This window comes from Parasteatoda tepidariorum, chromosome 10 (genome assembly GCF_043381705.1).
Source record: "Parasteatoda tepidariorum isolate YZ-2023 chromosome 10, CAS_Ptep_4.0, whole genome shotgun sequence".
Taxonomy (NCBI): domain Eukaryota; kingdom Metazoa; phylum Arthropoda; class Arachnida; order Araneae; family Theridiidae; genus Parasteatoda; species Parasteatoda tepidariorum.
This window is the reverse complement of record NC_092213.1, coordinates 54,698,662-54,722,970: the sequence shown is the minus strand read 5'-3', so window position 1 is coordinate 54,722,970 and position 24,309 is coordinate 54,698,662. Positions and strand designations below refer to the sequence as shown.

General features: G+C 29.6%; 1 protein-coding gene across 4 annotated transcripts in view; it reads right to left on the bottom strand.

Annotated features, from left to right (window-relative positions):
* LOC107443007 (tripartite motif-containing protein 2) overlaps positions 1-24,309 on the bottom strand; it is an 87,726-nt gene that overhangs the window by 22,155 nt on the left and 41,262 nt on the right. For 2 of the 4 annotated variants that reach the window (XM_043038920.2, XM_043038975.2), the window contains one exon: positions 89-205. In XM_043038920.2, coding sequence (XP_042894854.1) covers positions 89-205 — 117 coding nt within the window. Of the gene's footprint in view, positions 1-88; positions 206-329; positions 440-23,858; positions 24,076-24,309 lie in introns of those variants that run through there. The other 2 variants (XM_043039049.2, XM_043039007.2) reach the window with 2 other exon arrangements.

Sequence of the window (24,309 nt, the reverse complement as noted above, 5' to 3'; positions counted from 1 at the left end):
TAAAAATATCAGAAGTAGTTAACCCAATCATAAAAAAAATATAATAAAAAGTTCACAGCATTTATGTATATTTGATAATTGTATTTACCTTAGGATTCTCGTACCTATCCAAGCAGATACCACATTTAAGGAACTGGGAAGTAATTTGGCGAATAACTGGCGATGTTACATCCGGTACTGAGTCTGGAATTGATGGAGCGAAGTCCTAAAACAGAAAAATAAATAAATATTAGTTTAATTTTAAAACTATTTTAATTAAAGAACAAGAAGAATTTTTTTTTATTCTTCTTACAACGTTAGAAATATGAGGTACATTTATAAGAACTTACTAGTCACTATCTTAGAACACGTTTTGTTATTAGATAAGAACTGCAACAGAACAATGAAGAATAAAGAATTGTGACTGAGTATAGGTATCACAGCTTCTTTTATACCTTTAATTGATACATAAAAATAGAAAAAAGCAATAAAAGCCTAAGAGAAGCTCAATTTATTGGGAGTACCGTCTATTACTAGGTAGATGAAATGCACATATATATTATTTTATTGGCAGTTTACCTGTGAGACAATCAGAATTCAATTTGTGGTAGAATTTAACGATCGGATTTAAAGAATCAACTAGAATGTCCACGTGCTGCACACAGTAAAAGATTCCGGATCAAATTCCGGTAAAAAGTACCGGTACTCGAAAAAAACCATTTTTACCGGAACATGTTAAGGAACAAAAATGTGATATACCGTAATTTTACAGTAATTATTACCATAAAATCACAGTATCACTAATTAAATAAATACTACTGTAAAACTTACGCTACAATATTTTACGGTAAAAAGAGAGTTTATGGTAAAATGGGTCTTACGGATGATTCACCCCAAAGTACCGGTAGTTTATAGTGTAATTTGATACGGAATTTTTTGCATGTTACCATATCAACAATTGTTTTATTCACCTAATGTAAGTTAATTGTTAAGAATTCACACTATACACTTTAGAACGATTTAAGAAATATATTGCATTTTCCGAAAAAGATATTATTTTAAGTTTAAAACAGATCATACATATTCAAAAAATAATAATAAATTTCACTTAAAAATTTTAATAAATTCCTCATTTCTTAGCATATTTAATACGATTTATAAATTTTGAATTGTGTTAAATTCAAAAGTTATAAACATGTATTTACTGTAGTAAAAATATATATTTATGATATACAAAATTTTGTGTACTTAAACTTTTGTGTTTATTAAAAATTAAATTATATTTTCATATTTTCTAAAGTAAATGTACGGTAAAACTAGCTTTCATACTTTATACACCTTACAAACGATTGCTCTAGAATAATTATTATTACATAAAATAACCATATACGCATTATTTTGCAAGAAAAATTAGAATTAGTAAAAAAATAAAATTTTGTTTGCTGATATGATGTTACAAATAATTTTTTTAACCGTTTTCTTATTTTTGTTAGGTGCTAAATAACTGAGGTAAACTTTCTTTACAGGAGACTAAATGTCTATCTTAAACGATAATTTGATTCTTCCGAAATCAAATGTCTATTTCAGACGATTTAATAAAGTTTGTTTCAAACGATAATTCGTTTTTCTCAAAATTAGACGTCTATTTCAAACGATATTATAAAGTGTGTTCTTAACTTGAAATAACAACTTGAAGAAAAATTTGAGGGACAATACATTAAACCTTGATTAAAAAAACAAACATGAAACATATGTCCTATCAAATCACACTTAACCTTGAAATATAAGTGCTTTTGCACATTAGGAAGTAAGATAGTACCCAATAGACACATTTTGCCTAAAATGGAGGATTCATATTTTACTTTGTAACCAGGCAGACGATAGATCTTGACAAAACTCTTAAACATTCAAGAGAAGTGTGGGATATGCCTGCTTAAGAGGTTTGACCTTCCGTGTCCATCAAGCAAAGAAGCGACACAAATCGTTTGTTCTTGATAATGAAAGTAGTTCATTGTCAAAGGGATTTAGAAGGTGCGGTTCCGGATAGGAAAAAAAAATGGAATTTACCAATTGTGCCTTTCAATCAAGTTTTACATTATTTGATCGTTTTATTTTTAGTCATTGATTAGAATGTTCCACACAATAAAGTTAAACTTAAAATGAACTTGAACTAGACACATATATTTATATGTTATAGCGTATGTACGCAAATTGATATAATGTGACTTATATGTGTGTAGCTTGTTTTGAAGCAAAGATTAAACTGAGAATAATTTTTTATTTAGCGTTGCCAGTACCTAGTTTTGCTATAGCTTTATATCTTGTCTGCGAGCCGATTTACGAGCAAACAGCAGCACTTAAAAGCTATGAAATTTCAACATGGAATAGATGTCGATCGGAATTTATAAACCTTTCAGATAAATTTTTCATTTTATTTTCTAAATATTTTTTTAAAAGATTAAATTCAACAACTGTTGAAGTTTAAATAAAAATGTTTTCAGTTGTCTAAAATTGATTAGATTGGGTAATAATCCTTTTTAAGCAATCTTTTTAAAAATAATTATATTTAACTACAATTACCTACAAACAATACTTATTTTTAAGAAATTTTAATAAAAATGGTTATATTGACCTATAATCATTTTTAACCAGTACTTTTTACCAAGTAAAGTTTAATAGAAATGTTTATATGAAGCAATTGTCATTTTTAAACAGTATTTTTTTCTTCTAACAAATATTTCCTAACTTGGTTAACTCGTTTCATAGTTATTATTGTCACTGTGAGAAGTTTGCATTTCTTTCATAATGAAATAAAAATATTTCTTACACGAATTGTGTTCTACGATTTCTAAACCAATAAATATTAAAGGGATGGAAGTTGATCAAGGACTAAAATATCACTCTTCATCCTTTCTCTCCTACCTGCAAGTAAGAGGATTTTCGGCACATGAGTGCAAGAACTCAAAGCAATACTGTCAATGTTGCAGTTGTAGTTCATTTACGTCACACTAGGGCTACACAATGGGCTATTAGGATAGAGCGTTCGCCTTCCAATGAGGCGAACCGGGTTCGAATCCCAGTCGATAAGAATTCCACATCCGGCTTGCACCGACCACAGTGCTGACATGAAATATCCTGGATCATGGGTTAGAGTCCCCTTTCCGTCAGGCTAACCGTGGAAGGTTCTCGTCGTCTTCCTCTCCGTGTAACGCAAATCCGGTTAGCTCCATCAAAAAGTCCTCCAAGAAGGCAAATTACTCTCAATACTCGATCCAAGAGTTCCCTTGTCTTCTGGATTTGGTTCAAAATTACAAGGCTACGGAGTTGAACATTAGTAGTCGTAAACCCATAAAATTGGGTCGGCTGTTCAACGACGGTTATAAAATGGGCTATTGGCGACCATCTGGGAAACATCCCTGAGGATGATCCGAAGACATGCCATCACAATTTTGATCCTCTTCAGAGGGAATGGCACGCCCGCTTCGGTAGCCCAAAGACCTGCACGCGAAGTCGAGCACCTTACGATAGAAGAGTTTAACGAGGACCAATACCGCACACCCTCTGTCCCTACGCAGACTAATCCAAGTGGTCACCCACCCGCACACTGACCGAAGCCAGTGATGCTTGACTTAACGATCAGTATACTGCCGAAGGTTGCAAGACAGACACAGAAAGTAAATTTGAAAGAAACCGTTAGAAATTACCATTGAAAAGTAAAATTGCTTGCCTACAGAACAAATTAAATTTTTTATTTTTTTAAATTTCATTTATTGATTGAACGAACTAAAAAATCAACAATAAAATCGAATATATTTATAAAATGAAACAGAACAGACGTTATTATTAATGCACAAAACTGACATTTTTTTGGCCTTTTACATTATGATAGAATTTAATAAGAATGCATTGAAATAAACAGCGCAGAAGTTCTGAACAACCAGAATACCTTGAATATTCTTTTTAAAATTTTGGATTGAATCCAATTGAAGTGTTTTAAATTTATTATGAAAAATGTAATGAAATACATTGCAGTTCGAATACCGTGGCCTACTTCGCGAATAAATGTATTCCTATTTTTGGATTATATTAGACTTTTACGGCTGAGAAAATAACTATTCATGTTCCGTTTCATAATATTTTATGTCTCTAAGCTTTTTTTTTTTAAAAAAAATATTTCTTTTCCTGAATGTAAAGAATAGTTAAAAGAAGAAAATGTATATTTTTATATTCGATTTTAATGGAAAAACTTTCTTACAACTAAAAAGTAAATGTTAACATCCATCAGCATAAAAGTTATATTATTATTCTATACTACGTAGAGCTCATATAAAAGCAAGGTTTTTCTTTTTGAGAAAGTGTTTTTTTATTTTTTAAATGGATAAGAGTTACTCATTTTTGTTACCGCCTTAAAGAAGGTTTTATCCAATAAACATTAAGAGGTATTTTTCAGTTTTTTTTTAAATATCTTTAATTCTGATATTGTCAAAAAGATTATAGTATGAAACAATTAATTTTTTAAAATTAAATAAATATTTAATTATGTTTTTTCACTGTTCGCGGCAGCCCATCAACCCCGATGATTGCTTCACAATAATTGTTGTTTCTTGGTATAAAACAGTTTTTTCTACGAATGTTGTCGTTTAGTTATTTTGTTAGTACAATTTAAACTCATTTTTTGAACCTTGAAACAACTTTTTATAACTATATAGTAAAAAATCGTTATTTTAATAAACAAATAAAAAAACGTTCATTATAGAATGTTAGGATCATTGCAATTACTTTAAACAAAAAAAATTCGTGTCAAAATTACAGTTAGAGATATTGTTAAAACAGAATGGCTTTAAAATTTGAACATTAAATTATCTTATTTCTTACAAAAAATTAAAAATCAAAATTATAATTAAGAAAATATATTTTCAAAATTTTAAATACTCCCTGAGAAAAAAAAAGTACGGTTAAAACTACCAGAATATGGTAAAATTTACTACGTTTCTGGCTCTGTAAAAACACCAAAAAACTCGGTAATTTTTACCGGGGTGATTTGTCATACATATTTTGGTAAAATTAACAATAAAACATGGTTTTATAATAAGTGACAAAATTTTGTAAATTTGGTAAAATTTGGAAATTTTATCACGATATTTCAAAGCATAGCATAAAAACCACTTAATCATTTAAATTTTCTAGTCAGTTTTTAATTCTTTACTAAATGTGTGAGTAGTAACAAAAACTAAAATTTTCAAAAATGGAATTTTCAGTAAACCGTTGCCATATGAAAAGAAAAATTACCAAATGAATGGTTTAAATATCATGTATTTTAGTTTTTAATATCGAAATTATTTTTTTAACCAAAAATGCCATTACCATGACAGTACGGTAATTTTACCAGAATTTGTTTCGCCTTGTACATTTGGCAACCCAAAAATTTAAAATTATCAACATTCGTAACAGAAGTCTTCTTGTACGATAATAAAATAATAATAAAAAAAAAACGACATTAATAAAATAACAGATAACGAAATAATAAAACAATAATACTTTATCTATATTTCACGGACAGGAGTTACTTATTTCAACTGGTGTTTTTTCTTACTCAAAAAATACAAAAGAAATGTCAGTAAATATTTGGGAATGCCACAGACAGATAATAATTGCCATCGAATCGAACATTATCTTAGTATGTCAAAGATAATAAATCTTACAGCGACAAACGTTTACACAAGTTTATTTCTTAGCGAATAATAACAGCAATAAAAAAATTCATGGAAATAATTTAAAATAAACTTTGCCAACTCAAACTTTTGAGTCAAGTTTCGCAGGCATTGCGTGAAAGGTGATAATCGTTTCAATGGTTCATTAAGTTTATTGCGTACAAAACATTTGAATTTCATAGTTTGACATTCAAAAATATAAACTTTTGTTAGTTTATATTTACAAATACGTTATGACCCAAATTCATTCCGGTCAAAATAGTTTATTTAGGTAAATGCGTATAAGTTTTGTAAATCCAAAAGAAACCTCTTTTAAAATTTTAAGTATAATAAATGATGCAGATACTAAGATTTTTTTGAAATTAATTTCATGATGATTTTATGTGTTTCCATTGATTTTTATTGCAACCAATCACTTTTAAAAGTTTATTTATAATGCTACTAGCCACCTGCAGCTGCAATTTTATTGTACAGTAAGTATAGTTAAGTTGCAATCTCGCCTCTCAAAGAGGTAACCCGTGTTCGAAATCCAGCTCTAGATCGTCGATACGAATTCCGCACCCAGCTCGCACCGACCACAGTGCTGAAGTAAAAAAATCCTCAGTGGCAAGCAGGTCATGGGTTAGAGTCTCCTTGCCGTCAGGCTAGCCGTGAGAGGTTTTCCTCTTCATGTAACGCAAATGCGGATTTGCTCCAACAAAAATATTCTCCGCGCTGGCAAATTTCTTCCAATACTAGATCCAGGAGTTCCCTTGTCTTCTAGATTGGGTTCAAACATACAAGGCTACGGAGTTGAACATCGGTAGTCGTAAACTAAAAAATGGGTCGGCTGTTCAACGCTGGTTTTAAAATAAAATTAATTTGAGCTTATTCGCGGTGGCTTTGAGGATAGAACGCTCGCCTAATAAGGTGACCCAGGTTCGATCCCAGCGTTGGCTTGTCTGCTCGAAATCTTCTCCCATCTCGAACCAGCCACAGTGCTGATATAAAAATATCCTAAGTGGGTCATGGATTAGAGTTCCCTTGTCACCGGGCTAACCGTGAGAGGCATAACCTCTCCCCTGCATAAACTATCAGGACTATATTTTGTAGATTGCAGCTACCCGTATAATTTGAAAGTCAATAAACCAAATACGTCGATATAAATGTATTCAAAAAAAGTTTTTTTTGTTTTTGTTTATTTCGCAATTGAAAATAGCAATAGTCTCACAAATGAATTAACGTATTAAAGATAAAGCACAGAAGTCATTAATATTGAATCCTAATACGTGAAAAATCCCATCATTAGATCAAACGTTATTGAGGTATTTGCTTTTTTATTTCTGGCGTTGTACGTCACTTCCATGCTACTAAGATTGCAAAACTCGTTGTTTCATCCTCATATAAAAAAAAAAACTGAAATAATTAAAAAAACAGAAATAATTTTAAAAACTGAAATAATTAAAAAAACAGAAATAATTGAAAAAACTAAATCAAATGTAATCAAATTCGATGTCTTCGGTCATTTTAACACATTGTAACGATCCAATGAATCCTAAAGATCAAAAATACATTTAAGGAACTAAAATATCAAATTAAAAATGGTTAGAAAATATTTTTCTTTCGAAGTTACTTGCATATAAAAAATGCAATAAAAATATTTAAACAAATCTCCAGCAAGACTTGGAAACACAAACAAAGTAGCAGTAGTAAGAAAATGCATTTTTTTTAAAGAAAATTTTATCTACTCTTCCAAGTCTAAATGAGATACCATCAATTTAGGGTAGTAATAACAATAATTCTCGACTTTTCGCGACCTTCAAGAACAACCACAATAGAAAAATATCCCCATATGCCATCCCCTTCATAGGTATATAGTTGATGCAGAAAGTCATTACAAAAACCCGTTATTGACTTTTTTTTTCCACTTGCAAAAACCCTTATGCGTGACGAAATTCGTTCTTTTTCTTTTAAATTGAACTAAAAGATAATATCTCATACATGCGTGCACACAACGTTCTTTTTTGAGAATAGAACGACACACATTTTTCATTTTTCTGGAAGAAAAAATAACGAAGGCTCTCGAATCAGCCGTTAATATAATAAGGAACTAAGTATTTCCTTGTCTTTCTAGAACTAGTAATTTAATCATCAACAATGGTACATAAATGAAAAGATAAATATCGTTTGGTACTACGTTGTAATGTAGATTGCTAAATCGGTAATCTCAGCTTTCTCTTCAAGGCTGAAAAAACAAATCAAATTGTATAATGATAACAAGGAGCAAAAGAAAAGAAAAATTTAGCAATGGGTGATTTTTATGCTAATTGAATCTGTGACAATGGATTGTTCCTTGTAGTTGTTGGTTTAATTTTTTTAAAGAGATTTTAGAGCGCCATAAAAATGCCTATATCTGTGAAAATCATGTGTAATTACTTTATTGTAAGGTACGTTGCATATCTGAAATATTACAGATAGATATGATTTGGATAATAAAATTTTTTTACGAGGATATTATATTAGGATAAACAACTTTTATAATTTTAAGCACTAAGTTTTCGATTTTCTTAAATAGTACTGGAGATACGTGAAATTAGAAAAACAAAAAGTAAAATTTACTTTAAAGAGTCCAAATTTTCAAGCCATCGCTTGACTAAAGTATTCGGATAATTTTTTCTGGATTTCTCCTCCCAGTATTTTACGTTTTAAGAATAATTGTAGCATGTTCAAAATTCAAAAACAGCACTTAAAAAAAAAAATTTTTTTTTTGTAAATTTAATTTTTTAAAAATTATTCCACCAATTCTTAAATTTTGGATTTTCATCATTAAACATTGAAGTTTAAAATGGTGTAAAAGTTTGTATAGTAGTGTATCGTCCATTATTAATTAAATAATAAAGAATTATAAAAAAAAGTAACTATTTTTGAACGCAATCATTTTTAAATGAACTAGTTTTGTAAGTGAGTACAAAATTTCCTAGATTCGCTTACATAGTTCTAGAGATACAGCAAAGTAAAAAAAAAGTAATGTTAATATTATGTGGCCTAAACCTTCGACCGCTTTTTTCCGACTATTGGAACTCCATTTTTCAAATTATGATTCTCCCTCATATTATGAGAGCATATTTATTAAGAATATGTACGTTTTTTTTTCTAATATCATAACGTAAAATTGCATCGAATAAAATTAATTAGCACATTCAATTTTATTTTATAACCGTCGTTGAACAGCCGACCCAATTTTTTGGGTTTATGACTATAATGCTCAATGCCGTAGCCTTGTTATTTTGAACCCAATCCAGAAAACAAGAGAACTCCTGGATCAAGTTTTGGGAGAAATGTGCCCTTCGTTGAGGACTTTTTGATGAAACTAACCCGCATTTGCGTTACATGGAGAGGAAAACCACGAAAGAAAATTAACACGGCTAGCCTTGCCGGCAAGGGGACTCTAACCTATGATCCGTCTACCACTGAGGATATTTTTTCGACAGCACTGTGGTCGGTGCAAGCCGGGTGCGGAATTCGTATCGACAAGTCATTGCTGGGATTCGAACTTGTTTCACCTAATTGGAGGGCAAACGCTCTATCCCCTGAGCCATCAGGACTCATTCAATGTTACTTTCACGAATCATTTAGATAGCATCTTAGTACATAAATATCCGATCATTAGTTTAAAAGTTATTGAAGTGTTTCGTTTTTATTTTGCACACTCTATATAACAAGCTATAAAAGATACCTTCTATAAAATGAGCTTTTTTAAACTGCATGGTACGAAAAAATGTAAAGCTGCTTTATATTAATTTAAAATTTTCTGCAATTTTTAGGCACATAAAAACAAAATTTTTATTCATACGAATGATTTTCTATTTATAACAGCAAAACAGTAAGAAAAAAAAAAACAGATTATTCATTAACTTTCTCGGCAATTGTGAAACTTTAATGATTATATCATAATCATAACATTGGTAATCATTATGAAGTAAAGAATATTAAAAGAAAGAAGAAAAAAAAATTCGAAAAAATTTGCCCTAAGAGCAAACAAAGAAATACTTTTGAATGACACCATGAAAAGATTTCAAGGTCAAGTTTTATGAATATTGAATTCATCCAGAGTCTTAATTAAAGTTAATAAACATAAGTAATGAACTTCCTTTGACTATCATGCTCCTTTGACTATCTTGCAAGAGAAAGAATGTCATATTAAATTAAACGTAATTATAGACCTTCTACGAACAATTTGTTTTCCATCAAATAATATTAAAAAAACTTAAATATGCTTCACAAATCTTTGTATATCTAACGTCCTTTCGTAGTTAATTAAATTCATCGCGTGATATATGATTGATTTGAACAAAAAAACATGTTTTTTTAACAGCCAAACGTAGTGATTTGAATAAAAAATTATACATCCCGTCTTAAAAGGTCTAAGGTGCCTTAAAAATAATCATTTGATTTTTTTAAAGATATGATATTAATTTATAGAACGAGTGATACGAAATTGCAGTATAAAAAGATAATTGTCGTCTTATCGTTTTGTTCATTCTTATTGGACAGAAAAACTGCATGATCACTGAGGAAATAAGTATTGCCACAACTAAAGGAATAAAGTAAAATTTAATGTGTTTTTGGCTCTATGGAAACACCAAAAAGCTCGTAAATTTTACTGATGCGTTTCGGCAATGATTTTGGTAAAACTAGAAATAAAATATGGTTTTATAATATGCGATTAATATTTGTAAATGTGATAAAGTTCGGTAATTCAATATGATACTTTAGAACATGACATAAAAGTCATTTATTAGGTAAAATTTACTTTTCAGTTTTGTATTTTTTACTAAATGTGAGGTAATAACAGTTATAATTTTGAAAACCAGAATTTCTGGTAACCCGTTATCATATGAACGGAAACACTACAAAATGAGGGGTTTTAAATACCGTATATTTTCGTTTTTATTAACAGAATTATGTTTTTATCTTGTTTTTTTTCCAGAAATATTATTATCATATACAGTAGAATAATTTTTCCAGAATTTTTGATCAATAATAAACAAAGAAGATGTAGATAGATATCTTTGACTAATTTTTAATCTTTTTTTAACGGTAATTACCAGTAATATTTAGTTATCTCTTTCTAATATTCTCTGTTATTATAAAGTATACGCGTTTTATTGTTATTCTCTACAACATCTCATGATTTTACCTTCTAATGAAACATTTTTCATTTAATTTTTGTGAACAAAGCACGATGGAAATGAATAAAAGACTTTAACGTCAGGAAATAAAAGACTTTTAACAACAAACTTGAAACAGCGGAATAATAGAGATGGCTATGCTGACCACACTTCACTTACCTGCCGACTGAAAACTCATCAATGATCAATCAGTTACTAGTAGCAAGCAATTGAAATACGTTTCATATTGAAGTAAAATTGTGTAAACAACTGATTGCCATTAACAACCACAACATTTCGGCAATTGATTTAATGATAACAATCAAGCGATATAGTTCAGACTCCTGCTAGGACATCTCTATTAAAAATGTACAATAACATACACATTTTTAATGCATCAAAAAATTCTTCCTGTACTTTCCCCCCTTCCAAACAATGATTTAGGTAAATAATGTCCACATAGATAGGTGATTAATATCAATTTATGAAGAGCCACTCCAGTTGTTTTTGCCAATTTATTGATTAAATAAAGAGGTAAACGATGCAGCTTGAAATGGAGAGCTAGGGGTTATGGGTTTGATCCTGGCAGCTGATAGAATAACCAGCATGTATATGTAGCAAGGTGAGCGTTAAATTTATAGTGTTTGAGAGTTTGTTCGCTGGTTGAGGTGTGGAAGTTTGGAGAGAGGGATAACAGCTCAGGCGCTGTCCACGTCACTTAACTGGAGTTAAAATTACAAAGCATTCCTAACATGGCAATAAAAACGAGTGTTAGTGCTTGGCCATGGCTAGCTGGCGTGAAAACGTTGGAATGTAACGTGAAAGTGGTAAATCCCTCTAATGTTTTTTCATCTTAACAGCGGTCAGCAAATTCTGCTCAAAAACCTTGCTGCTGCTCGCTCGCAATCCAAATGCAAGCCAATTCAATTGCAGGTCAATCCAAATCCAAACCAACAATTTGCCAACCACTGAACGAGAGTTGCGTCAATGAAGAACGTGAAAATATATTTTGAAGAATTCTGTTTTACTTAATAAAAAAAAGGGAAACAATTCGTTTGAGATAGATTAATAAACATAATTCATACCAGTATTCAAAAGCAATAGAAAAGAACTCTAAGATACAAAAGAAAAGAAATAAAAGCAACATTCCGCTTCAAAATGCACGTTCTGAAAAGGTTAAGTGAATTCAATAAAAAAATTGCAAATGACTGAGGGGAGATAAAAAAAAACCTATATCAATAATTCATTTGCTTTAAAAAGTGCAATCGACGATGTAAAATTTAAGGTTAGTCTAATTATCCTAAGTTCCATTATTAAAAGCTTTTACACGCCTGTTTCAGGGTCACATATTCTAAACGTGACCACATTAATGGTTGTCCGACCTTCTTTTTACCATCTACAATTGCTTTAAAAAAACAACGATTCGGAAAAAAAAGCTCGTAACAAAGCCTTTATTAAAAGAATGGATTTCAAATGGTCCAACAATCTGTGATGATGATGTTCTAAATCGTTTTATTATGAGCCACTCAAGCTATGTATTTACAGAATGTAAATTAATGGTATAGAATTGAAGAAGCTAGACAAAATGATGTCTAGTTTTTTTTTATTTGAATTAAGGGAGTTTTTGGGTACCTTGAAATTTCCATTTAATATTTAAAACGATGATGAAGTCGGAAAAAAGATTCTATTTTCTCTATATTAATGATGAAAATGGCGCAAACGCATTTTCTTAATATGTTGATAAACGAATTAACATTTTAAAATTATTTTTGTTCGTTTTATTCATTTAAATTCTTACTTTTGAACCTAATAGCTGAATTTAAGAAGGTAAATATTTTCTAAAACCAAATCCTTGAATTTTGAAAGAGGCATTAAACATACTTACAACTTTAAATTCGATAATTAGTAAGCTTCAGTTACTTACCAAGTTCTCCTTTTTTTATGTTTCCATTGGTTATTAAAAACATTATTGAAAAAATAGCAACAATTTTTCTAAGAGTGCAAAATTTGAAAATAAGACTATTCTAATACATAATTTATTTATTCAAAAACATAACATTAAATTTTTTATTAGTATAGCGTAAATAAATAATCTCTATACCGCAATGCTTTCCATTTTAAGCTTTTTATAAGTACCGATTCTGAAAAGTCTTATTCACTGTGATAAATTTTAAAACATAAACAAAAATATTGAATGATTTTCATTTTTAGAAATACTTAAAAGTAGGCAGAAGGTAATAAATCATATTACTCTTTATTAATATATAATATTCTAAATATTATTACATTAACAAATCAAAAATAGCGATAAATAATTTATTTTTAATAAATGTTTTCAAAATTTCTTTTTTTATGACGCTTTTAATGTTTTTGTTTATCCATTTTGACGAATGTGGTATTTAATTTCAAGTGATTTTCACTTGAAGTCACTTCTTCCACTTGGAAAACTCAAAGAATGATAAATGCTAAATTAAAAGACTCGACAAAAGAAACTAATGTTGAATAGTCATAGTTAAATAAAATTAATATAATAATAATAATCATCATCATAGTTGGCCAGACAGCCCAATGTGAGCCAATGCCTTCCTCTGAAGATTTCTCCATGACGACTTCTTAAGTATCTTTGATCTCCAATTCTTTTCATTAATTGCGAGAAAATCAGACTCCACTGAGTCAACCGCGGCCTTCCCGCTTTCTTTTTCTAGTGGATCTAAAAAGCAGTATCTTTTTAATTGTGCTGTCGTCACTCATTCGAATCACGTGGACGATCCAATTCATTCTATTTATTTTCTTATGTAAAATTAAATCCTTAGAAGAAAATTAAAATAATATAGTTCGCAAATTAATATTATTTTAAAAAATAATATCAGTTAGAGCCAGTAAACTCTTCAATTCACATTGTAATCTCTAAGAATTTTTAAGATTTTTATTTCGGTAATTTATGGCAAAATTTAAAACTAGACGAGAATTTTCTAGGTAATATTAATATTATTATGTTGATTTATTTATTTTTAAACAAGCTTAATTTCCGGATTTAACGTTATGACGTATTACTACTAATTTAACATAATTTTACGTCATCAAAACATATCACCCTTCTAAAATCATAAGGCGACGCAGGAGGTGTTTACAGCTAGTAAACGATACTCCTTAAACAAAAGTTTAAAAAAAAAAATCCTACAAACGGAAATAAAGACGCTGAGGGTGGTTTCAAATTCCACGAAACGTTCGGTGGAGAGAAAATAAACTGTTAATACGACATGAAGGTCGGCGCTTAGAACTATCGAAACATTATACTGAAGTAAATTGTTCAGTTACACTTATGATTCTCCTTAACTATGTCATCACTTAATTTGTCTACTTATAGAAGCTCACGTCTAATGCATAAACAGCGAAACATAAATCCCCTGATTCCAAATGATGATAAAACCGTTAATGGAATGGCGCAGTTAAGAGACGTGTACAGAAACTTCATTTGTCATTTAGTCATTCTAAATTTAATTAGGTAACGAAAACAAGTTGTAACCAAGTTATTGTAAGTTAAAGCTTTTAAGATCTGAATTAGATTATAATAATAAAGGAGATGTTTTTTTGTTAAGTGATTGTAAGTTAATGTTTTTGAAATCTGAATGAGATTAGAATAATAAAGGAAGTTGAAGTAAGTTTTTGTTGCGTTACGGTAGATTTAGGGCAAATCGTAGGGGCATTTTCGATCGTATGCATGACGTTCATTTTAAAAAAATGAGATCAGAAGCAATAATACGTTCATCATAATAAATAAAAAGGTTTAAATTGTTCTGAAAGTGCGCGTAAATTATGAAGAATCAGTGACAATGAAACTCAACACATTTAAACTCAGCAGGACCTGCACTAAGCATTCGCTTTCTCGCCAAATGCGATAAAATTGTAAATTTGGCGACAAAATTGCGTTTTGGCGAAATTAATGGCGAATTAAAAATAAAAAAAAGTAGGCAAAAGTAACTCTTTTGAACAAATCCTGTATTTTTTATTCGATTAGAGTAATTTTCATTAGATACGTAGCATAACCAATTAGATAATGTAAGCATAAGCAACAAGAGAGATGACGTAAACATAAGACTAACTATCGTAAAATACAGACGTTGTCTGTCAGATCACGCGATATCGCGTGAACAAAATTCTGTCCTACGGTTTGTGTCGATGAAACAGATTAAGTGGTCGCAAGATGCATATCATCATCCAGCAATTTTTGCAGAAAATACGTTTTCTAGTGTCAATAACGTGACAACAGCATAATGTTACTTCAGATTTATCCTTATATCTAAGAAGTGTCTAGTCCAAGAAGTCCTCTAGTTTAAGAAGTTATCAAAAATTAACCCCAATTATTTCTATTTCGTTCCCATTCATTGCTCATTTATTCCCCCCCAACTGCAAAATGACTCTTGATTTGAATTTGCATTTTATAAAATAATTCAATCTATAGTAAATTTGTATTCTGATTTAGAGTTTTTTACGGGGAAAGAATCAATCATAAAAAATAGTTAAGCTTTTGACTAAGAATTTCGAAAATTGGCTAATACATTTGATATTTGGCCAATTTACTGGCTAATAATTTGAGTCCTTAGCACGGGCCCTGATTTTGGCATATTCACGTAGTATTTAGAACAATATTAAATATAGCATTGGTATAATATTTATAGGTATAGTATCTATATAATTGGTAGAGCCGTGATGGCTCAGGGGATAGAGGGTTCGCCTTCCAATGAGGTGAACCGGGTTCGAATCCCAGCGTTGGCTGGTCGATACGAATTCCGCATACGGCTTGCACCGATCACAGTGCTGACGTAAAATATCCTCAGTGGTAGGCGGATCATGGGTTAGAATCCCCTTGCCGTTGAGCTAACCGTGGGAGGTTTTCGTGGTTTTCCTCTCCATGTAACGCAAATAGGGGTTAGTTCTATCAAAAATTCCTGCATGAGGGGAAATTTCTCCCAATACTTGATCCAGGAGTTCCCTTGTCTTCTGGACTATGTTCCAAATTACAAGGCTACATAGTTGAACATTAATAATCGTAAACCCAAAAAATTGGGTCGGCTGTTCAATGACGGTTACAAAATAAAATACGTAATTGGTATAGTATATATAGTTCGTATAGTTTTAAATTATATAATTATTAGCATTCTTAACAAAAAATCTTTTAAAAACTCTTGGCATAAATAGTTAGTTTTTTTTTTCATTAAAATTTTTTTTAATTATTATTAAAACATAAATTTTTGAGATTAAAGAAAAAATTTAAATGCTAAAAAATAATATTGTAAGAAAGTTTCACGATAGAAGTTTTATTCTAACAACCTAAAAAACAAAAATAATCGTAGAATAAGAAAGTAGCTTAGCTATTTTAATTTACATTATGCCTTACGGATTAGCAGTTGTTTTTAAGGATAAATTATAGTAAAATGCACGAATTTCCCATTACACTGTATCCATTTATTAATGATCTTAAAAGTGAAATTAAAGTAGGTCTGCATGGTAAAAATTGAAAATACGTCGTTAAGTTACTAACTTGTAAGCTGTCGTAACATAAAGCTTCACTTTTACAAAAAAACATATTTTTACATTACATTAACTTTTTTTTAACGTAAAGCTAAATTTTTTAACATAAATTAGCAAACTTTTATGAATGTTATAACTAAAGCTAAAATAATATTTGTTTATTTATTTTTATTTTAAGGTTACAGATTTAAAACATAAATGCTCACTACGTGCTCTTGCGCGCCGAATCCAATCAATTAAAAATGAAAACTGTTACCAGCGCGAGAAAAGAAATATCATCGGTTTTATTGATACATACATACGTANTCTGAATGAGATTAGAATAATAAAGGAAGTTGAAGTAAGTTTTTGTTGCGTTACGGTAGATTTAGGGCAAATCGTAGGGGCATTTTCGATCGTATGTATGACGTTCATTTTTTAAAAAAAATGAGATCAGAAGCAATAATACGTTCATTTTAATGTATAAAAAGGTTTAAATTGTTCTGAAAGTGCGCGCAAATTATGAAGAATCAGGGACAGTAAAACACAACACATTTAAATTCAGCAGGACCTGCACTAAGCATTCGCCATCTGGCCAAATGCGATAAAATCGTAAATTTGGCGACAAAATTGCGGTTTTGCGAAAGTAATGGCGAATAAAAAAAAGTGGGTAAATGTAACTCTTTTGAACAAATCCTGTATTTTTTTTATTCGATTACAGTAATTTCCGTTAGATACGTAGCATAACCAATTAGATAATGTAAGCACAAGCAACAAGAGAGATGACGTAAACATAAAACTAACCACCGTAAAATACAGATTAAAACGTTGGCTGTCGAATCACACGATATCGCGTGAACGAAATTATGTCCTACTTTTTGTGTCAATGAAACAGATTAAGTGGTCGCAAGATGCATATTGTCATCCCACAATTTTTGCAGAAAATATGTTTTCTAGTGGCAATAACATATCAATAACGAGACAACAACATAATGTTACTTCAGATTTATCCTTATATCTAAGAAGTCTCTAGTCCAAGAAGTTGTCTAGTCTAAGAAGTTATCAAAAATTAATCCCAGCCTATTTCTATTTCGTTCCCCATTCAATACTCCATTACTCCTCCCCAACTGCAAAATGACTCATGATTTGAACTTGCATTTTTTATATCCTATATTTTAGGTACTTCAGCTCTGGGCAAATAATCTATAGCTAAAAAGTAAATCAATAATATTTCTTCCCTTTTTTTCACTTATATCTATTCTGTTTTCAAAGCAAGATAATTAAATAGTATTATATTTCAACCATCAATGAATAAACTTTTACGAAAGTTATTGTAAAATTAAAATAAAGTTGAATTTTTTTATTACGTATTTAAGGGCGCTAATTTTCTGGGATTCAAAAGCAAAACTAAATGCTAAGTAATGATGATATAATGATGATGATGCTATCTTAATTAATATTTTGCATTGTGGTGGACTGGGGTTCGATTCACAGTGAGGGCTTGAAGCCCACTTAGCTTCAAATTGATGGGTACTAGTTTGTCTAGGAAGTGGCTTGTGTGTAATGCTGACCAACACAATCATACCGTTGATCACGAAATTGTAGAGAAGAGCCTTAACCCCCAAGCTTACATCAAGTTGTTACGGGGGACACTTTATTTTTATATTACGGTTAAGAAGTCATTTATTATGATTATTGTAATACAGCGATTTTTTTATCCATTTTGTTTTCGAAACAATATATCTGAATCATTATTTCATATATCATAATCGCAATAATGTATCATATTTCAGTCACTAATGAATCAAATTTTTAAAAAATGCCGATATGATATTGAAAGAAAATTATATTTAACATTTTTTCATTATTACTCAAATTACAGATTAAAGAACAATAATTTTTGAGATTAAGGAACAAAGCTAAGTATTAAATAATAATCTTGCAAGAAAGCCCCACGATAAATGTTGTAATAATCTAAATAACGAAAATAATATTACACCATGAGAAAGTGGTTTAACTATATATTACTGATAAGCAGTCGATTATTGTGATTATTGTAAATGATGCAATAGTTGTAATAATCTTTCTATTTTTCTATATCTATATTTTTTATATTTTGCTTCAATATCTTATTTCAATAAATGAATCAAACTTTTATAAATGTTGAAACTAAAAAGAAAAATAATTCTTTTTATTTTGAGGTTACGGATTTAAAACTTAAATTTTTGAGATTAAAGAGAAAATTTAAATGCTAAAAAATAATATTGTAAGAAAGTTTCACAATAAAAGTTGTATTGTAACAACCTATAAAACAAAAGTAATCGTAGAATAAGAAAGTAGCTTAGCTATTTTAATTAACATTGTGCCTTACGGATTAGCAGTTGTTTTTAAGGATAAATTATAGTAAATTGCACGAATTCCCTATTACACTGTATCCATTTATTAATGTTCTTAAAAGTTAAATCAAAGTAGGTCTGCATGGTGAAAATTGAAAATACGTCGTTAAGTTACTAACTTGTAAACTGTCGTAACATAAAGCTTCACTTATACAAAAAACATTCTTTTATATAAAGCATATTTTTACATAAGGATTAACTTTTTTTAAACATAAAGCTCAATTTTTTAACATAAAGTAGCAAACTTTTATGAAAGTTGTTACTAAAGCTAAAATAAAATTTGTCTATTTATTTTTATTTTGAGGTTACGGATTTAAAACATAAACTTTTCGAGTTTAAGGAGCAAATCTAAACACTAAAAAATAATATTATAAATGAAAGTTTTATTCTAATAACCTAAATAACAAAAGTAATCGTACAATAAGAAAGCAGCTTTGCTATTTTAGTTAACATCATTCATTAAGGATTAGCAGTCGTTTTTAGAGGATAAATGGTAATAAAAAGCACGATTTTCCCATTACACTGAATCCATTTATTAATGATCTTAAAAGTGAAATCGATGTAGCTCAACATGGTGAAAATTGAAAATACGTTGTTAAGTCACGCTCGCTTAACCGGATCCCGAGAAATAGAAAGAGACGTGTTAATCGTGGCGTAACGTAACTAAGGGGTTATGAGGGTAGAAAGAAAAATCAAAATCCACTTTCTTACAAGGATGAATAGATATGTTAATAATGGAAAATAAAACAGAAATATCATTAATTTGTACCATCTATTATTATATTACTATAATTATGTTTTTATTAACTGGTTTTCGTGATGATGGAAATCTGGCAATGAAGATTTCGATCACTTTCTGGATATCAAGAATATTTAATTTCAACTGTACTTGTGTGCCTGATGACAGCACAAGGCTCAATCGTCTCCTGATTGCTACTACTTGAATTTACCATCAAGAAGAATTTATTATCTACAGAGGGGCATACGGGGCAGTTGCCCTGGGCTCCCACATCAGAGAGAGCCCTTATAGAAAGTTCATTTTAAGTTGCCTTCTTCAGTGAACTTTTTTTTAAACAAAATATCAGTACAGTGTAAAATCTGTCAGTTTTATATTAGCTTTTTCATTAATCTATCGTATGAACGCAATTTATCTTTCGTAAATCCATGGCTTTCTAGGGCGGAATTCAGCCAAATTTTTGCAATTATGATAGACAAATTTGGACAATCAAAAGCCTGCATTTTTACATATCGCTAAGTGCGATATGTTTACAAAAATACAGGCTTCTGATAGGCTTAATTGAGCCATCGTAATTGCGTAAATTTAGCTGAATTCTGCCCTAATGTCAACAAGGATTTTAATTTTTCGCAGCTAGATGACAAAGTTAACAATCAGAAAACTGCATTCGGCATGAAATTGCGGCATAGAATTGCGAGAAAATCAGTAAAATGAACCGAACGATATTTCGTCTGACCATTTGGGGGGGGGGGANTGGGGGGGGGGGGGTACTTTATAGGTATTTCAGGTTCTAATCTATTTTCCTGTTATCTATAATGGGCTGAAAAATTTAAATACCTCCATAACGTTCGGTTCTTCAGAACTGAAGTAGTGAAGCAGAGGGGGCCCCCAAAGAAGTTCTCAAAGAAGGCCCCAATAAGGCTAAGTCGGGCCCTCGTTGTCTATCGAATTCCGATCACTTATTATAAAGCTAGAGAGCTGAAATTTAAATTTCAATACGTTTCTGCGTCTGACAACAAGCAAGGCTCTTTTAATTTCTGACTACCACAGGCAGAACGTATATACATTTTGTCGCAAAACGAAGTCTATTATCAATAATAATTCCGACAAGATTCCAAATAGCTAGGAAACTCAAATTTCAACTTCACTTCTGTGCCTGGTGAGATTACAAGGCGCAATCGTCTCCTGATTGCTCCTAATTGAATTTATCATCATTTTACCGTCAAGAAGAGTTTATTGTCTATTAAAATCCGATCATTTTTTGAAAAGCTAGAGAGCTCAAATTTCAATACATTTATGCGTCTGATAACAAAACAAGGCTCTTATGTTTTCTGACTACAACAGGCAGAAAGTATTATATTTTGTCGGCAAATAAAGTCTATCATCAATAAGAATTCCGACATGATTACAAATAGTTAGAATATTTAATTTTTCAACTGTATTGCAACAGGCAGAATTTAGCGTAATTTTATTGACAAATATGTATAGTCAATCAAAATTTCTACAACTTTCCTAAGAGCTAGGGGGTTTAAATTTCGACTACATCTCTTTTTTTATAAATAAAATCGTCTCTAGAACGCTACGCTATAAAAGCTGCGTTATAATGAGTGGTCAAATTAGTCGGTGAAAAATTCCATAAATTGTGTGAATGAATACTTTAATTCAAGTTAATTCCCAATGGAGCTTTATATGTTAAATCTGAACATCAATAATTGAGCAAGCTCACATGCATTTCATGAATTATTTTCGCCAATTTTAGCGTGCGTTAAGAAATTGTCAGATGACAAAGGTAGATTGACTACATATAGTGAAGTTCATCGTCACTTAACATTCTACTGAAACAGAAGTTAAGTGTTATAAAAGTCATGAATGTTTTTAGTTGGGTAATTAAGATACTTGTGTTCTCATAATGAGATTTACATAAATCTGTCGATTGTATTAAATGATTTTATAATGTTTAGTTCATATTTGCTTCTATTTTGTTAAGCCAAGTTCGATGTCATTTTATTATTCTTCCTGTGCTGAGAGTATGTTTGATTAACAAATTAATTTATTTAAAGAATTTGCTTTTTACTTTATATTGTTTCGTAAAAAAAATATATTGACTCTTTTTATGTATTTTATCTTACTATAATTATAAATTCCACCCCCCCCCGAGTTGCCTCACCATTAAAAAAGTTCTGCGAATCCTCTGCAGTAATTCATCATAATGAAATACTTTTATTATAATTTTTCAAAATTATCAACATTATTATTAATTTTGTCATACGTAAGCTTATTGTTATATTTGTTTCTAAAGAATTACGTAATAATTAATCAAACTTTATCAATTATATCCTTATCATAATGCATCAATATTTAGTAAAAAAATAAAAATTTAAGCTGAATTTATTAAAATTGCCTATAGTTTAATTTATTTTAATTTAGATCAATAAGCTTGTTATCATTTTTGTTTTTAAAAACTTAAGGAATCGTATTTTATCTTGTAACAACATTTTTCTATGTATTATTTTATTTTAAACTTTAGTTTGTTTCGACTAAAAATGTTGCAAGTTTTAATGGCTTAGTAGACTGCACATAAGGATGTTAGAATAGCGCTCCAAAAGTATTACAAAAACTTTAAGTGAGGAGGGAATATATGCTATATATATTCAAATCTTCAAAATGTTTGGGGAAAAAATAAGCCAGAATGCTACTACTTCACTCTAAGTTTGTTTTCTTTTTACTTTTTGTGAATAAAAAGCAAAAATCAGGAATAATATTTCGTTTTTTCACGAAGAAGAATTTCTTATTTTATTGCAGAATAAGTCATAAAATTTGAGTTATTTCCATATCAATCAATACAGTTGACTATCAGCAACAAAATATGGAAACTTTTATCTGTAAATGGAAAAGAAATATTTTATTTAATTTAAGAAAAGAACTTCGATTATCTATCTATTCGAAATCAAAAATTTAAAATAATTCAATTGTTGTTTGTTTCTGCAGGCATGTTAGGCTTGTTTTATTTCTAGAAAAATATTTATTTGAAATATATGTATAATAACGTTTAACTAAGAAAAATAAATAAAGGAAGAAGAAAAGAAACTGGTAAATAAAAGTTTTTTTAAAAATATGACTCAAATTTGACAATAAAATGTCATATGTTAAAAAAAATATGATTCAATTTAACTTAAATTGAACTGGTGAATCAAGTTAATTTTTAAATTTATGAAATAATAAAAATTATTTAAATAATAAAAATAAACTCTATGAAACGAAATTATTTCTGTTTTATATGTTCCATAGTTTAATCATTACGTAAATTTCTTTCTGATGAATTTAAATCACAGCTACAAAATATATAAATAGATGCAAATCCCTTCCCCCATTATTGCATAGGATTTTTTGTAAGATTAAATTAATTTTTTTTCCAATAATTGAATTATTTTTAAAGTTTACATCATTAAATATTTTGTAACTGCAAGATGTAAATGTTTTCAATGATATAAATATTTTTGCAGTTTACAACAAATTTTTGTCAATAAAAGAAATTTTGATGTAATATTTATCAACTAGTCAGTAAAACACCTTCCTTTTAGGTATCAGTATAATATTTCAATTATTTGAAACTGAATTATCACATTAATAAATCGAAAACATCACCGTTACATTACTAAATTACAGAATATTTGCAATGAAATAATTGTAATAAATATAAAACAATTTTTATTTAAAATTTTACAAACGGCCTCAAAAAACTAAAAACATTTATAAATAAATAATATAAAATAAAAGCAATAAAATGTATACGTGTTTTGCAAACAGTAAAATAATGCCTAAGTGAAAAAAATAAAAAAAAATAGACATTATACTGATTCTTAAAATAACTGTTAATATTTTCTGATAAGTAAAAACATTATCAAAGTAATTGCGTTAAATAAAACGAAAAAAGTTCTTTGCATCCAATAAAATAAATTAAAAACGAAAATAACTAATAAATAAGTAAATAACTAAAGATATTAAATAGATTCTTGAAATAATTGTATACCTTTGATACATAAAAATATTATTAACTCTAAATTAATCGAAAATCGTTTGATAATTTTATGATTTTTTTCAAATATTCCTAGCAATACAACACCCGATAATTCCAAAAATGCAGAAAAACAATAAAAAATGAGTTTAATCAATCAACGTTGCAAAATATCACACAATGCCTGCTATTTATAGGAGAAAACATGCCACCTGATTGGGGAGAAAAATTATCTTAACATTCGATAGTGAAACTTCTTTTTAAGCTCAGATAAGTACACACATAAGTTTAGTGCACAGATAAAACTGATGTTGGTGGAAGCGTTAACATGTGTTCAATAAATGAAATGGTTAAACTCACCTTATGTTATCGTCTGCCTTTACCTCTCTGTCAGGGAAGGTCTATAAACTTTTATCTGGTTGGGGTCGAGTTACTATTTTTAAATCTCTTTCGAACGGAGTCTGGGTAAACTCGGGAATTTTTTTTATTTTTTAAAAAACTTTTAAACGGATTTTCGCTAAGCTAAATCAGTCTTAGACTGATTGCGATTACACTTTACGAATGACATTATTGTTCCTTGAAATATTACGCAATCACGTGTCATTGTGTATACGTAATGAATGATGAAATTAGTGTTTTTGGTATACATGCAAAGTTTTCCTGCATTTGAAATGTCGTAATATAAAGGGTATAATAAAAACAGAAAATAAATATGTAATAGTATATGTTTTTTTCCATCTCTCTCTACTAAATCATAAAAAGATATTTGTCTAAAAACCGTTGTTTTACTGTTTTTGATTTTTGTCGCTGT